Genomic DNA, 16,810 nt, shown 5'->3' with positions numbered 1-16,810 from the left:
TTTCCCTTTTCTGCACTTTGATACTTTGATAATTATTCGTTAATTACTTTATGTAATTTTACCAAATATAATGATAATCCAGATCTTGGGCGAAAATTACGAGATCGCTAGAAGCGAATTTTTGTCCATCCTAAAAACAGAAAAAAGTATCTTATACATAAAGGGCAAAAAATCGACCATTGTTCCCGACCTTCATAATTCATGTATTCATGGTTTATTATAATATAATAACAAATCCGTAATTAAAGAAAATTTTCAGTGTGTCTAAACACGAAGCAATCTCTTATGTCTAATGGTGACTTGCTTTTGACGTTACCAACTTACCAATTTACCAAAACGTGAATTGTATATCAAAATATACTATTATTTGTGTAATTATATATTATTTACAGAGTTCCTGTTTCCCCAGATATAGTTAAACTTTTGCATCGCATTATTATTGGAAGGAGGAAGAAGGTCAAAAGGATTTTCTTTGATAATATTCATAAACTTGAAAGAATCAAAAACCAAATACAACATCTGTCTCTGTGCCTCGATCTGGACCACACGTTCCCTGGTTCGGAGGGAAACTTTGATATAGGCCCACTATGTTTGGGCTAGAACTGACTTCATTTTTTCAGCAGTGAAGGATTAAACGCGTTAGGCCCTCTATATGTACTGAAAGTCAACGAAATGTTGGTTGACATCAACAGAACAAAAACCCACATCGATATTATGGGGTCATAAATAAAAGCGTGTAAACGTTAGATGTTTCACTTTTAAGTATTTTTTTTATAGACCACTTAGATTTTTAGTAAACATTTCAACGTATTTTAGTAAAATCACTTCTAGAAATCGTACTTCTAAACAAAAGTACTTTTACAGAAGTTGTTCCAAAAGAGTCATTATCGTTAATCTCCACATTCTCCAAAAACCAAGAGGAAAAGAAAAATATTGTGGCTATTTACCATTGCAACTCTTATTTTTCTCGAGTAATGCTATTCGTACCATGTTTTTGTACCATATTTTCATATCATCTTATGTGGCATTTAATGTGAATAGTTACATCATTTGAATTAATCATATTTTTAAATTTAGTTTATTATTTAATAAACTAATAATTAAGAAAATTAGTTAATTAAATGATGATTGTGGTATGCCAGGAGTCTTTATCTTTTTTTTTCCTTGGTTTTGCAAATTTTTTATTGGGCATAAAACCAAGAATTAATCATTTTCATACCATGTTTAACTAAATTAAAAAATCTGATTAATTCAAATGATGTGACTGTCCACATTAGATACCACCTAAGAAGGTATAAAAATATGGTATAAAAACATGATATGAATAAGATTACTCATTTTTCCCTTTTAACCGAAGCTCAAAGCAGCGCTTGCATTTTTGTAACCTAAACCGCAGTGCTGATACATTGATCATCATGTAAGCGAGTGCAGCATTACTTGAACTCCATGTTGCGGCCGAACTGTAAGAAGCCGATAGGGGGAGTGGATGTAGGCTGGGGAAAGTGTGAACGAGAAGCGTTGTAGAATCATCGACAGAACAATCTTTGTTTCAATGGCTGCAAAATTTGATCCCACACAACTCCGAGGTCCCAATCCCCATGGTAAGAATGCGGCTATGTTGTTCTTTGTAGCTTTAGCAACCCCTTCTGAGAATCGCTCCGGTTTGAAAAGTAGCACATCTTCTCCCCAAATTTGAGGCTCGTGCTGAAGGGCTAAGCATGGAATGGTTACTTCAACATTAGCAGGAAGAACATGTTTTCCCAGCTTAACTTCCCTTCGAATTTTCCTCTCAATGGTAACTACCGGTGGATATAACCTTAGCGACTCGTTGAAGATCATGCTCATCTGCATGAAAATGAATAATCGAACACATAAGCTTGAGTGCGAGAGAACATATATGCCGTAACAAAGACAAAAATTGATTGAGCTGTTGACATTCTTACAGTTTTTAGCTTGGCAATGCCATCAAGATTCGGATTTTGTTTCCCAAATATTTGGATCACCTCCTTTCTTGCTTCCTCTTGCCAATCGGTATGGATTGCTAGAAGAAACACAGTCCAAGCAAGTGCACTATTAGTGGTTTCTTGTCCAGCAAAGTAAAATGTCTTGCACTCGTCAACAATTTCATCAATCGAAATCCTCTTTTTCTCGTCGGTGTCGTGATGAGCTTTTAAAAGTACCCCAAGAAAATCATTCCCAAAACTGTCTTCTTCTCCAGCCATTGCCTTATTTTCTCTGTTCTTGATCATCTCCATGATGGAGTCGCGTATACTTTTCTCGAGCTTTGCTGATTCGATCTCATCATTGGATTTAATAAACTTACTGCAGCATTGATCAACGACAGATTAAACATCAGAACCTAAGTAATGCAATGTTCCAATTCATGATGAATTAGTTAAAAGGAAGCAATTACCTAATGCCGGGAAACCTGAGCTTGAACGCATTTTTGAATGATAAGTAGCCTAACTTCTCCAGAATATCGAAAATTTTCTTCCCTTCTAAGTAGCTGCTGCCAAAGGCCGTCTTGGAAATCACTTCTGAGGTGTACAACCTAAATTCTTCAAACACATCGATCTCTTGGCCGTCGTGTTCTTTCCAAGTTTCTAGCATCGTCTCAGCACTAGCTATCACTGTTGGAGCCATACCCTAGCAAAAGCAATTAACGTATTTGTTCCCTATTTGCTCTTAGTTTATTGTACGACAAGAATTCAGAATCAAGTGAAAGAGAACGGCACACTGCCTCGACCAACTAATTTAATCCATATATATAAGTAACATTACCTTTAAGATCTCTCCGTGGAAGGCATAGTTGGCTAACTTTCTCATCTTAGCCCATTTTTCACCATCACTTACCACAAGTCCATCTCCTAATAGCCTTCTCAGATAGCTTTTCGGCTCGCTTTTGGGATAAGCTCTATCTTTGTTAGTAAGTATCTCTTTGCACAGTTCTGGCTCTGTGATGACCAACTGGGCTTGAGAACCATACCATTGAAGAAAATTTGCTCCTGTTGCCAAAGACGAAATAAATTTAGATTACAACAGCAACAATTCCCACTAAGTAGGACTAGCTACATAAATTCTAAAACGCCACTGTACTCGATTTTGCATCGAGTCTTCTGTTAACTCAAACAGGTAAAAGTTTTGTTTAGAACAAAGATTTGAAAACCATCAACGGGTAAAAGTTTGTTTACCATATTTCTTGGTCCACAAGTGGATGTGAGGTTGAACTCGAGAAAATATGTCATGTGATAAGCTTTTGGGCCTGCTCATGGCTTCCTCTTGCATGCTGGAGATCTCTTTGGTGTTTCCGTGGACGAATCGGTAAGAAGGGCCCTTGATTCCCTGCAGAGCCACCAGATTCTGTAGTCGAATGGGAGACCACCATAGATTGTGAAAGATCTTGAGGAGAGCAAAGAGAAGGAGCAGACACAGAAGGCTTGAAAGAATGATCTCTAGGCCTCCCAAAGATTTCATTTTTCGTTTGTGCTTCTCTTTGTCCGTATCTCTGAACCTGAATCCTACTGAATTTTCAACATTTCACAAATTAATTAATTAGATGACATTCTACCATCACCAACTTTTATTTTATCAAATATTGTAGCCGCCTGATTTTAAAATATCCAGATATTAGTATCATTATTTTAATATTAAATTATTACATGTTAGCATATGACGATTTTAAAATTGAAAAACTTATTAACAAGATGTTAATTGAAATCCTAACTCAATCCTCTCATTATCCTTTCGGAAATTTCCATTTTGTTTTGCTCTGTCAGGAATAAGGTTTATGTTCTTTTTTTTTTCTTTTTTTTTTTTTTTGTATTTTGGTTTTCTTCTGTTGTGAGAGGTAAAGTTATGTTCTCGTGACTGTCTCAATTTTTTGTTTATATCAAATAAACTTTTTCGTACAGCCGAGGTTAGTAAGTGTTGAAAGGATATGTATTTATACATGTTCCCCTGCAATTAACTGATGAGATATTGGGATTTAGTCAGAGTTTCCCTGCTAGCTCTGTGTGTTTCTTCACATGTTAATAATTGAATCATGAACTTTGAACTGTTAAGGCGTCTATAAAAACGCCAGAGTTTGAAAGGTTACGCGTTATGTTAAAATAATGTGTTTAAGACAATTCTCCCTCCTTATTCTTTTTCGCCAATCAGCATAGACACAAACGTTTGAAAAATCAAACGGTCTAAAAGTCTTTATGTCATTAAGAGGGTCAGCCCAATAGAAAAGGACTTGGATCAATCAGTCCACAAGTTTAATGCTTTAAATGGTCTCATGTCTCACTTTAAACTATACAATCAACGTAACTTAGTAATTGAGACGAAGTGACCCGTATTTTAAACGATGTGTTTTGTTTCAATTTTTGGTGATGATGAATCACATTATGGTTCTCAAGAAGAGGTTGAAATACTTCAAATTCTCGGAACAGTAGACGATCGTGGCAAAACCACTAACTAATCTCTTTTTAAAAAAGAAAACATAAAAATACACAGTCAACATGATTGATATATCGTAGCGAAGCCATCAACTGATTTTCTTTAAAAAAAAAAAAAAACATAATCAACGTGATTGACATTACAGACGTTATGTATCAAGCGTGTAGACTTCCATGTTCAAACTTTTTGTTGTCAATTGTGTTGTTTATATGGTATATACACATGGGCATGTAAAACATTTCGCGTGTTACATTTTGTGTTGGTTGTGATGTTTTGCGTGATAATTTTATAAAGGAATTTGAGATATTTCACGTGTTATGCTCTATAGCAAATATGTCAATCAAAATATTATGTTAATTGTGTTTTTGCAATTTATCCGTAATAAGTGATGTAATTCACGTGGTATTAAATACAGAGTATTTTAACTGAATTATACATCCAAAAAGAAAGAAGGAAAAAATGGAGTTAATTTCTTTTAACTGACTTACAAAAAAGAAAGAACGAAATAAATTTTTTTTTTCATGGAATTCATGTATCCAAGAATTGGTGGTTGTTGGCTCAAGCACTAATTCGATTCTGCGGATTCTTGTTCGTGTTATCAGCTGCATTTCGTCTTCTCCGACATCTTCGTATGACGAATACAATTATACCAATGATAATTCCCAGAGCAATCAGACCTGAAAATGTAGAAACAAGATTTCTATCAGCTGCAACTCGGGAAAGAGATCGAAAAATTGAAAGAAAATAACAAGTTTGTCAATGTTTGTACAAATGCGACAGTAATATTACCTCCCACAACGATTGCAGCAATTATCCAGTTTCCTTCAGCTCTTGTCAGTTCTTTGTACTCTGCATGTCAAAAAAAAAAGTATAACATTAGAGAAACGAAAACATAATCATGAAGCGAATTGCGTAATTTAACGGTTAAATATTCTAGAAAATTTAACAGATGAATCTAAACAACTTCAAACGCAATATAGGAACTGACCTTTTTTGCAGATATAGGTGAATGGCTTATCCATTGATTTTACTACGCACTGTTTACTAGCCAAAGAGCAATCTCTGCACGTAACTGACCATTCAACTTCAAAGCCAGCTTTCAATAGTTCCATGACGGCCTCATAAGAATTGAACTTCGTAACATCTTTACGAAGATCGACAGGAGCCAACGAAATGACAGAGCATGATTTTTGAGGCTCATAATACGAGTAATCGCCATCATAAACAGCATAGACGTAAGTCCCGTTTCTTGTCAGGCAAGGAACCACTGTGTGATTAGCAGCTTCCGGCATGCTGCTGATGTTTGTTGAGCACTTGACGAACCGGAAACGACTTCCTGGGTTCCACCCATATCCCATGAATCGAGCATCCCGGACAAACCCGTTCGTTGTTTCGACAGGACCAGACGGAAGGCCGCAGGTTCCGTTGGCGAAGTTGACGTCGACCAAACGGAGTGTGTGATCATAGTAGGAAATGTTGCGCACGTAGTATTTCCCGGGGAAAATCTCTAGGATGGGTTTGTTGTCGACACAAGAGAGCTCGTAATCGGAGTCGCCGCAGCCGGATGGATCGCCCTTGAGGCGAAAAGGGTAGCTGATGTTTTTTATTTCTCCGCAGGAAGACCAACAGTTGGTTTGTGCTTGAATTTGAACGAAAAATAGCAGAATCAGCAGAGAACAGAAAAGAGAAGATGTATATTGGACCGTCCTCATGATTATATTATATGTTTTTGCAGAAAAATTATGAATCTCAGAACTTTGGGTAAATAATTTCGGATGACGCTCTGCGTAGATTATATATATAGTCTTCTGGAACGCCTCAAAATTGTTTAGGCGTGTTGATTTTTATCCAAAGTTTGGAACGCCATGGCCCATCTTCTTCTTAAAGGAAATCTCCATTGATGTTCCTCTGTTAGTCAACGAAAGGGAGAGGGTCAAAACTTCCAGCTCCGTGTTGTGGGTTTTTGTCTTTTTTCTAAAGATAGTAATGACTGGGAACTGGATCCTCTCCGGAACTCAATAATCTGAGCCGAATGATCATTTGATCCAGGCTGTTGAATTTGATCCAACGGTTACAATTATTATAACTTTAGAGGGGTTTCTGTTTGTAACCGTTTGATCAAATTTCAACAATCTAAATCATTTGATCCTTAGGCTCATATTATTGGGATTCGGAGAGGATCCGGTTCCTAATGACTGTAACTAGTTGCCTACAATAACTGTTAAAATTGTTGAGTGACATCTTTGTAAAGTCCACACCCACATTATATTTTAATAATTTAACCATTTATTTTTTAGATTTTCCTTTAAGTTATTTACACAAAAAACAATCAAATCGAAGTTAATATGATTGTTGAACTAAATGATAGTCATTTTAGTGTTTGTATAAAACACAACATTCTTCTATTTTTGCTCACTACAATACTGTTGAATATCTTGGTTGTTATGGATTTGTTTGAATGATGTATAAATAATGAATTGACATATAAACCGTTCAAATAATTAAAATAGTTACATAATAGACATTATAAGGTGTGCCACAAACATAATTTTATTTGCAAAATTGAGGTAAAACAAATGACCAAGTGGATTGAAACTGAAATAGACTAAAGGAAGACAAAAAGACGCAGCACCGGCAGCAGGAATCTATATACTTACAGATTTAGAGTCCGACTCCGTTTTACGTGCATAATACTTTCTCACGACGTCCTAGATTGACCACACTGCTTTGCTATGAAGCACAATGAATTAAAGCCATCCGACGTCGTTTAGACTTCCAAAACCAAATTTTAAAGTTTCTAATAAAATCGGACGTTTTGTTTTATGTCCGGTTACTTCTTTTACATTCCCTAAGACTCTTCTAAACTTCTCAAGAGTCGAGTTAACTCTGTTTAAGTCTTATAACTAATGTTATAAACATTTAAGAATTATTCAAATAGTATTTTTCAAAATCTGATGAATTTCAGAACATTATTCTTTAAAGACTTACGTTGATATCCTTTTTATGCTCGTGCAGCGTCAAAAATCCCTCGATAAAAGAGTACGTAAAATTTAAACTTGAGTGCAGCTCGTTAACTCATATTTATGTCACAAACGCGTCATTTGGAAGTTGGAAGACTGAAGATCGGTGTCTTGGAATGGATAAGCACACTTTTTGTCATTTGTCTGCCCAGTTTTTTAATTTATTAGCTTATCCTCGGTTTTTTTTAATATGCAACTATCCCCTCCACCCTAGGATTGAGAATTTCAAAGGTCAAAGTCAATTCTTCATTTTCCATAGTCCGTATCCAAAGACGCCACTCATCAATCAAAGCTGAATTTCAGTCATTCCCTCTTCCAAAGAATACCAAAGCCAAAAGCTAAGTTCATCTCCAACTGAAGGAGGGCTAAAAGATTCATTTTAATCTTACAGTTTTGTAAGAAATTATATTTTAATGAATAGTGATAGACCATATTTTATACCATCTCCAATCGAGGGGGTCAAAAGGCCATAGGCCAAACATAACCCTTAGATAAAAAATCATTTCCAACCGAGGGGACCAAAGGAGATAGGCCAAACATAATTTATTATTTTAATTGAATTAATATGATTACTTAAATTAAACTATCATATTAAAATAAGGTTTTCGGACATGCTTTGAGTGCCACTTGTCGCCAAATGAATAAGCCTCCGGATTTTTTATTTTTATATGATCTCAATAACTTTTTGGATAGGAGTTCGAGTGACACGTGTCGCTAACGTAAGCAACTCTCCAGATTTCTTATGTTTAAGTAATCTCAATAATTTTTCGAATAAGATTTTGAGTGACACGTCGCTAAAGTGAGTAACTCTCTAGATTTCTTATCTTTATGTAATCTTAATAATTTTTTGGATAAGATTTCGAGTGCCGATATATAATTAATTGTGAAAATTTTATATATGATTCTTATTTATGTGACACTTTTTATATTCAGCTTCAAATGTTAATAAATTGGCTAGATATTGGGGTAGAATTCACACACCTCCAAACACCTTCAAATGTTAATAAATTGGCATATGTCAAGCTTAACATTTTGGCGATGGAGGGCTAGGCTATAGGGTTGGTAGGCTAGCTGCTCTTGACTAGCCCTTTGGCCGGTTCTCCCATTTTTGGCCGAGTGGGGACCACGAGCCATTTGGTCTAGCTCTCGGTTGGAGACAGTTGTAAAACGGGTTATTTTTAGCCCTATAACCCCTTGGCTGGATCTGTTGGAGATGACCTAAGTTCCTCAAAGCACTTCCTAAAAACGCTTTTTGTAGAAAGTATTTATGCTAACAAGTGTTTTTTTTTTTGGTTAAATTTGTTTAATTGTAAACACATTTTAACGAAAACCTAAAAAGTATCATGGAAAAGCATTTTCGTTGTTTCTATATCCCAAAGCGTTTTTAAGTTTTCCTACGAAATATAATAAAAAACGGTTTTAAAGTCGGTAAGAGATCACTCTTTAAGAACCAGTTTATAACAAGTGGCCCAATGAAATGAGGCCCATTTGGAAATATATACATGGCTCAATGGCCAATAACTAATGAACAAGACCAAATATCCGAATTATACACATCAACAAACACCGCAAAAGCATTTGAATTTACACACATCAACATACAAATGTTAAGCTCAAGAACTGTTGATTTATGGCGTCAAGGACTGCTGATTTTGATTCTGGAGATTTCTCTTGGCTTCGTTTCTAGTTCTACGACATCTTCGGATTACGACCACCAGTATAAGAATTATACACAACAGACCAATTAGAGCTGAAAATGCAGAGAGAAGATTTCTATCAGTTGCAGACTGCTATGGCATAATAAAATTGCAAGAAAAATTACAATGGAATAAATAGAATACCTCCCACACCCATTGCTACATATATTAAGATTATTTGAAGTTCTGTGGGTTCTTTGTACTCTGCATCTACAAAAATCACAATACTAAACGTTAAAATATTTAAAAGTTCAAGTGAAAAAAACGTTTTCGACTGTTAGAGAACATTTTTAACTAATTCAAAAGCAACCTCAAACAATGACTTTACATAAGCAAGAGATAAAACTAATCGCGGTCATAAACTTAAGGCATACACATAATTAGTTGTATATTGATCCGTGATGAACTATTACGTGACTGTCACACGTACTTTCACGTGTTGTTGTAGTAGTTCGGGATCGGATACTAACCTGTGTAGCATTCGTAGGTGAGTGGCTTAACCCATGAACTTACTGCGCATCCCTTACCAGCCAAAGAGCAGTCCCTGCACTTAACCGACCATCCAATATCAAACCCGGCCTGCAATAGTTTCATGACGGCTTCGTAAGAAGTGAACTTCATGTCCGGATGAAAATCTACCGGAGCCACTGCAACAAGCGAGCATGACGGTTGAGGGGGATAATAGTACTCGGGGACATAAACAGCATAGAAATAGCTCCCGTTTGTTGCGGCCAAACATGGAACCCTTGTATAATTAGCAGCTGTTGGCAGGCTGCTGATGTTTTTGGAGCACTTGATGAATCGAAAACGACTAGCATAATAGATCACAGCTCCTTGGAACCGAAAATCCATGACTTTCCCGTCCGCTGTTTTGACAGATCCAGGCGGAAGGCTGCAGGATCCGTTGGCAAAGTTGACGTCGACCAAACGGAGGTTTTGATCATCATATGAAATGTTGTGCACGTAGTATTTTCCTGGGAAAATTTCTAAGATGGTTTTTCCGTACACGCAAGAAAATTCATAGTCAGGATCCCCGCAGCCAGATGGATCGCCCTTTAGACGAAAAGGGAATATAATAGTTGAAGTGGTAAATGAACATTGAACCCTCCTCATGGTATATTATATACGTATGTCTTAGCAGAATAACTATGAACTTCAAAATTGGAAAATATCATAGTAATCCCGGAACAAGCAGCTAATACATTTATATTTCCCAGATAGTCAACCACTGAAAGTGTCAAACACCCAAAGTACGTTTTGAGCTCCATCCATGCTAGGGTTTTTTTATTTCTTCAGTTTTTTTTTAATTAATAATATTATATTTATATGAAATAATAACGTAATGATTTTAGAATCAAGGAAGTTAGTGCAGAAACGCGTTATGTGAAAGTTGTTGATTCAAAAAGTCTTAAGTCGAGATCGATCGAGTTAATAAAAATAAAGCAATTTGGATGATCTTCAAATAAATAAAACAATGTCCATATTATTCTAATAGAATTCAAAGATCGACGACAATTAAGCTCCCTTAATTGGCTCATTCCTTTGCCAATACACAACCGAGTATAAGTTTTCATGAATATGCCAAATTTCAGAGTCAGCGATGAAGTATCTTTTTACGAGTCCAGAGATGCACAACAAACCTGAATAAAGTTGAGGTTCCACTATAAAATTAATTGGTAATATAAGAAGCAATTCAACTTATTTATAAGCTCATGAAAGTTCTTCCTCCCATCAATGTGAGACTCATTCTCAACACGCCACCTCACGTGTGACAAATTTTTAAGTCTAACACGTGGACAACACAACAGAGTAGTGTGGAGCACGTATGACTGTTTGACTTTACACATGGAACAACCTGATACCATATAAAACTTTAGTAGGCTAGGTTTTTAGTTGTTTTTGCATACCCTTTTCAATCTAGGGTTGCTTGTATTTATAAGATCATAGAGATTTACGTCAGTGGGTTTAAAACAAGCTATTTACACGCTAGTGTGAAATTCAAACTTTATAACAGCATAGTAAACTTAACTAAGAAACATTCATAATCTTCCTAGACTTAACACTCTCTTTGAGATAAGGAAGAAGACTTGATAGTTTGAATGAAAATGGGAAGTCTGACTTAGTCTAACAAAACCAACATCAAAATTCTTTTTTGTACTCACCACAGAGTCACCAATGGTTAGAAACCAATTCCATGTCACACGACACGTTCTGACACTATGTGAATTACAGATGCTAGTCAAGAAATTATGAAATGCTTCTGTGAGTCTTCTGAGCACCGAAAAAATAAACTATCATGGTGAAGCCAACTGATCAATTTTTTAAAGAAAAAAAATTCCCTTTTTATACTATTGAAGATTGTAGTAGTGCAGCCTTACAGGTGTCAGTCTATTTTCTACCCTCGCACTCCTGTTTTCTACCTTCATACTCCTAACTTTTTAATCCAGTGAATTGAACAAAAAAAAAAAAAGATAATCAAATTACAAGTCACAAACTAAGGAGCAGTATAGATAAAGAAATTATGAGTGCAAAAATCACTATCCAAATATATATGATTGCTTCTCAAATACATAGATTTGCTAAGTTGCATTCAAATATTAGGAGGAGAGAGAATTCTCTTCCAAATATTTGGATTTAGAGTAGAAGTCTGTAGAAGTCCAGGGTAAAAGGTGAGAATAGGACATGCCGCAAGTTAAAAATTTCTAGCTGGCAGTTTTCAATGTGCAACATACTTGGGTTTAGCATCATAGGCACTCTTGATTTAGCCATGATTCATTTGGGATGATTTTTCATATGAACATGCTAAAACTTTTATTAAAAGTTTGGGTATATTCTAGAAAAGTACCTTTAGAAAACGTTTTTTAAGATCTTATAAGCAATTTAAGATTTTTTGTAAAATGTAATCACCAGCGCTTATAACTATCGAACAATGTTTCAAACCCTATCATATGCAGTTTCAAACATGCTCGTGTTTGGCCCGAACATGGCGTTTACGAAACCCCTTAATAGGACACTACCAAATTACGAGCACAATAAGACTACTGTTGAAAGCTATTTCATCCCATAGGCATACACTTGCCAGTGCCCTTGTCCACCTGCACATGCTGCTTGTCTTCCACAATATGCCCTATTTCCTCCTAGGCTCTCTTAAGCCCCTACTAAAAGTTATTTTCTGGACGTGACGTTATAGACCAGACAACTGTTGATAAGCTGTCGATAACATTGGTAGACACGATTAGTTTTCATAAGCTGTAAATTACATTATTGATATAAAATCCATTCTTTAACAAAGAACAAACGTCATGCACAAATTTTTTTTACCCGTATTTAATACACACAACAACTATATTACAAACTACAACCAAACATCTAGAGTTAGATAATAAGCTTATTATACTCATAATTTCAATGGCAAGTGTATGGCCATGGGATGAAATAGCCTTCAATGGTTGAGGTCTAGCCTACCGCCGCTTAGGCAGGAATTATTCTTTGCATCGTATTGCTTGACGAATCGATAAAACTAGTAGAGCTGGTGTCATATCCTTGGAACCGATAATCCCTGACATTCACTTCCGTTGACGGAAGGCTGCTTCCGTTGGCGAAGTTGACGTGCACCAAACGAGGATTTGATCATCATATGAAATGTTGTGCACGTAGTACTTTCCCGGGAAAATTTCTAAGATGGTTTTTCCGTTCACGCAAGCAAATTCATCGTCAGGATCTCCGCAGCCGGATGGATCGCCCTTTAGACGAAAAGGGTATTTGATATTTTGGATCTCTCGGCACGAAGTAGAACAATTGACGGGCTTAAGATCTCTTGCTCGAGTCCTCCTCAGTCCTCAGTTAGATGAATGAAAGCTAGAAAAATCAGCGCAGAAAAGAGAATGGTAGTAGTTGAGGTACTGGTAAATTAAGATTGAACCCTGCTCAGTCCTCATGATATATACCAAACTAACATCCAAATTCATTTTTAGTACTATTGAAGATTACAGTACGGCCGTACATTTTGCCTCTCGAAACCATCTAATTAGATATATCGTCTCAAATAAAAGATAAGAAATGTTATCAGTACTACAAAAATGTCATCATGCATTCCTACATGTACGAGATGACTTTTACAAGACGTAGACCATCTTTGTATACATTGTTAAATTGGATTCGAATTTGGATTTAGAGAAGAAGTTCAAGAGTAAACGGCAAAAAAAAGACATGTGGTACGTTTGAAAGTTTTGGTTTGCTTATCTTTGATGTGCTGAATACTTAATCAACTGGTATGTGTAGTTCGCTAATAATTGCATGTAGTTCGTTAGGACGTTGGTAGGAGTATAGTTTTTTTGACAATGTTTTGGGCTTTGCAATATTATGGATTTACCATTATATATTGGGCTTTGCATTATTTAATGACTGGCCCAACACATGTTTTCTTTAAGGAAATTTTATTTAAACCCATTCAACCTCTTTTTACACCCAATTTTAAATTTTAAATGTTAATTGTCTATTTTATCCTATTGCATAATTACTATTAAGTACAAAATGAAATTAATAATAAAAGTCAAATTTATCAATAAACCCCAAACATTATAATTAAATCCTAATAGCTCTCTTTACAAAAGCTTAAACATTATAATTAAATTTATCAATAAACCCAAATATTATAATTAAATCCTAATAGCTCTCTTTACAAAAGCTTAAACATTATAATTAAATTTATCAATAAACCCAAACATTATAATAAATCCATATATTGAATTGGATTTATGGGGGCATATTAGGTATCAAATTTGGGTTTAAAGAGATATTAATAGTGTAATTAAAAATCAAATTGGTGCAAAAAGTAAGTTATGTGTAGAAATAGGTTATATGAGTTTAAATAAAATTTCCGCTTTCTTAGGGGCCAATCCTTTCGTAGTTTATACTTTTTGACTTTCTTTTATTTTCCATTTTTAACCTTCTCCTAGGGATTTCATACCCTCTTTAAAAACGTCAGTGGGATAGAAAAGAGTGCAGGTTTTGGGAGAGATTTCAACATGCATTTTTATGTGCGTGCACACTTTTATTTACGAAAAATAAAAGAATAATAAATAAAGAATATATACAAAGAGGACAAAAAGATATATTTTCCTATGTTTTTACATATTGCACATTAGACCCATTTTTCTTAGCTGAAAAGACGCTCATCATTTTTGCTTCCGTAAGAGATGAGAGTTTGTTTGGAAGTGTTTTTAAAATAATTGAAATTGTTTTTGGTACAAAAAGTTCTTTAATTGTTTTGAAACACTAAACATTTTCTTTAAATGAATTTTTAATTTTTTTTAAAGGCTCTTCCAAACGAGCTTGAATTATGTTCCAATAATAAGTTTCTAGTCATTTTAAAAACTTTTTCAAACAAGCTTGAATTATGCTCCTATAGTAAGCTTCCCTAATTTTTATTTACCATTTAGTAACGTTTCTAATCTTAATTTTCATCACAGAATATATAAAAAAATGGCGGTAAACACAAAGAAATCCCTCTTCCTTATTTAATTAGCAACACGAAATATTTACAGCCGCAGGAAAAATAATTAGAGGGACCAAACAATAAAAAAGAAAGTCTATGGCCAACAACCCTCTAAAATATAAAAAAAAAAGAAAGAAAAATGGAAAAAACGTAAGAAACCACCGGCAATCGTCACGACTCACAATCCATGGGCAGATTAGAGTGGATATCAGTGGTGGATACTGGATACCATGTGAACATATTTATGACGTTAACATCCATTGATTCTCAGCTGATGGAAAACCAGTGGAGGAGGTCGCGGGAGAGTCGGCGGCGCGTGAGCGCGACGCCATCCCGGTGTACCACGGGAGAGCGGCAGAGAGGGCAATTGAAGTTGAGGTGGTCGAGCCAGGAGTCGAAGCAGTGCTTGTGGAACACATGGCGGCACTGGAGCATGCGGACCTGCTCACCATCCCCCAAGGTGCACAAGCACACCACGCAATTGCAATCCCGTGCGGTGGCAACGGCGTCGTCGCGGTCGTATGGATAGGATAAGTGACGGTTGAGGGCGAGCTGGTCGGACAAGATAACGAGACCCGCGAGTCCCGAGCCCACGGCCGGGCCGGCAGCAAGGCCTTCGTCGTAGTCTGAGCCAGGATTGGGATGGGGGCTGAGGCCCAGAAAATGGAGGAGGGCGAGGAGGGAGGAGCGGAGGTGGTTGATGGAGCTGGCGATGAGTGCGATGAGTAAGAGCGGGATGGAGTCGGAAGAGACGTCGTTGAGCTGGCTTTGTAACCCCATAATAAATTAACGAAGTATGAATCTGTTATCTCTCTCTTTGTATCTCTATATATAACAACAATATATATAGTCTATAGATACACACATATATGTAATAAAAAATGTGGTAATATTATGTTAACTCTCAAGGGCCATACATTTTTCCTTTGGTGGATGTGTGTGTGTATATATATATTTGGAGTGAGAGGAAAAGTAGTTGATTATGTTGTGAAGGTGGGATAATATATACAGCTAAATGTACATATATATATATATAAGAGAAATACTAGGCAGAGGCCGGAGGGGATGGCAATTTGGTAAATAAATAGGGAAAAATGGGAAGGAAACCAAAAGGGCAAAGGCGACAGGTGGGGGAAAGCTAAAAAGTAGAGAAAAAAGAGAGTACACAGTGAGGGTACTGCGTAGTACGTGGGGGGAAGAAGGGGAGGACAGCAGGCAGCAGGAAGAGGTAGGTGTCTGTGAAGGTGTGATGTTACGATTGCAACTTTCAGGCCTCTCAAATTCTCAAAGGTTTCTTCGATTTCTTTTGTTTTGTTTGAGTTTTGTGATTGGAGTAGGAAGGAGGAAGGAAGGAAGGAAAGAAGGCCGAGTGTGAAACAGGAGATATGATTGGAGGAGGTTAGGAACCAAGTTCTGTGAGTAGGAAAAATCGGGTGCATATACATACACACACACATAATGCTTGTGTCTCCTCTGTAACTTAATTTTTCTTTTACTTATAAAAAAACTAATCTTTATTATTCTAACATTATAATTCGAATCATTCATTTTCTTTATTATGTTGAAGATCATATACAAAAAATCATTCAATTTGGACATGGTTTGGTCATCCATACATGTTAAACTAACAAATAATTGCAATATCAAGTAACATCATCATGATGAACCATCTATTTATTTTATGCATATTAATGGCTAAAAAATAGCCAAATTAAATAATATTTTACATATATAATTTGGGAATTGTTATTGGCATTCCAAAATTCTCATCCTACAGTCCAAACTTTCTATATTTAGAAAAAAAAATACACTTGTGAGGAGTATAGAATGAGATTTTTGGAGTACCAATAATACTTCCCTATAATTTTTAGATGATAAAAAAATTAACAAGTCAAATTATAATAATTAGATGATAAATATTTGTGTAATCGCAATTGATAAAATAATTATTTTCCCTAAAAGAATAATTATTTTCCATAAAAAGGACACAAGCATTATCCTATTTGCACCGTCACCATGTGGGTTAGGTTGGTGCCCACTGCCCACCTCTTATTTGTTTTCTTCCTTGTTCCTCGCATCACCATTTTTCGATAGTGATTTTTCACCTTTTCATTTTTAACATCTCAAAAGAAGAAGATTAAAGATTAGTGTGAGAA

General features: G+C 35.8%; 4 protein-coding genes across 4 annotated transcripts; all 4 read right to left on the bottom strand.

Annotated features, from left to right (window-relative positions):
* Window positions 1-1,223: 1,223 nt before the first annotated feature.
* LOC103451616 (cytochrome P450 CYP749A22-like) lies at window positions 1,224-3,761 on the bottom strand. Its single transcript, XM_070810665.1, has 5 exons — window positions 3,192-3,761; window positions 2,782-3,005; window positions 2,414-2,646; window positions 1,944-2,322; window positions 1,224-1,845 (listed from the first exon to the last, which is right to left on the bottom strand). Exons 1-5 carry the CDS (start codon window positions 3,472-3,474, stop codon window positions 1,414-1,416), a joined length of 1,551 nt encoding a protein of 516 aa, XP_070666766.1. The 5' UTR covers window positions 3,475-3,761; the 3' UTR covers window positions 1,224-1,413.
* A 1,027-nt stretch (window positions 3,762-4,788) lies between these two features.
* On the bottom strand, window positions 4,789-6,255 carry LOC103414234 (LEAF RUST 10 DISEASE-RESISTANCE LOCUS RECEPTOR-LIKE PROTEIN KINASE-like 1.2). The gene is made up of 3 exons (XM_008352632.4): window positions 5,429-6,255; window positions 5,230-5,289; window positions 4,789-5,117 (listed from the first exon to the last, which is right to left on the bottom strand). Exons 1-3 carry the CDS (start codon window positions 6,150-6,152, stop codon window positions 4,999-5,001), a joined length of 903 nt encoding a protein of 300 aa, XP_008350854.2. The 5' UTR covers window positions 6,153-6,255; the 3' UTR covers window positions 4,789-4,998.
* Window positions 6,256-8,877: 2,622 nt separating this feature from the next.
* On the bottom strand, window positions 8,878-10,329 carry LOC103452266 (LEAF RUST 10 DISEASE-RESISTANCE LOCUS RECEPTOR-LIKE PROTEIN KINASE-like 2.5). Its single transcript, XM_008391778.4, has 3 exons — window positions 9,628-10,329; window positions 9,302-9,367; window positions 8,878-9,210 (listed from the first exon to the last, which is right to left on the bottom strand). Exons 1-3 carry the CDS (start codon window positions 10,268-10,270, stop codon window positions 9,089-9,091), a joined length of 831 nt encoding a protein of 276 aa, XP_008390000.3. The 5' UTR covers window positions 10,271-10,329; the 3' UTR covers window positions 8,878-9,088.
* Window positions 10,330-14,648: 4,319 nt separating this feature from the next.
* On the bottom strand, window positions 14,649-16,168 carry LOC103451615 (E3 ubiquitin-protein ligase RHA2A-like). The gene has a single exon (XM_008391027.4). The coding sequence runs from the start codon at window positions 15,432-15,434 to the stop codon at window positions 14,922-14,924; it is 513 nt and encodes a 170-aa protein (XP_008389249.1). The 5' UTR covers window positions 15,435-16,168; the 3' UTR covers window positions 14,649-14,921.
* Between the last annotated feature and the right edge of the window lie 642 nt (window positions 16,169-16,810).

The sequence above is a fragment of the Malus domestica genome, chromosome 13 (genome assembly GCF_042453785.1).
Source record: "Malus domestica chromosome 13, GDT2T_hap1".
Lineage (NCBI taxonomy): Eukaryota > Viridiplantae > Streptophyta > Magnoliopsida > Rosales > Rosaceae > Malus > Malus domestica.
Note: the sequence above shows the minus strand (reverse complement) of the source record. Positions and strands in the feature narration are given on the sequence as shown.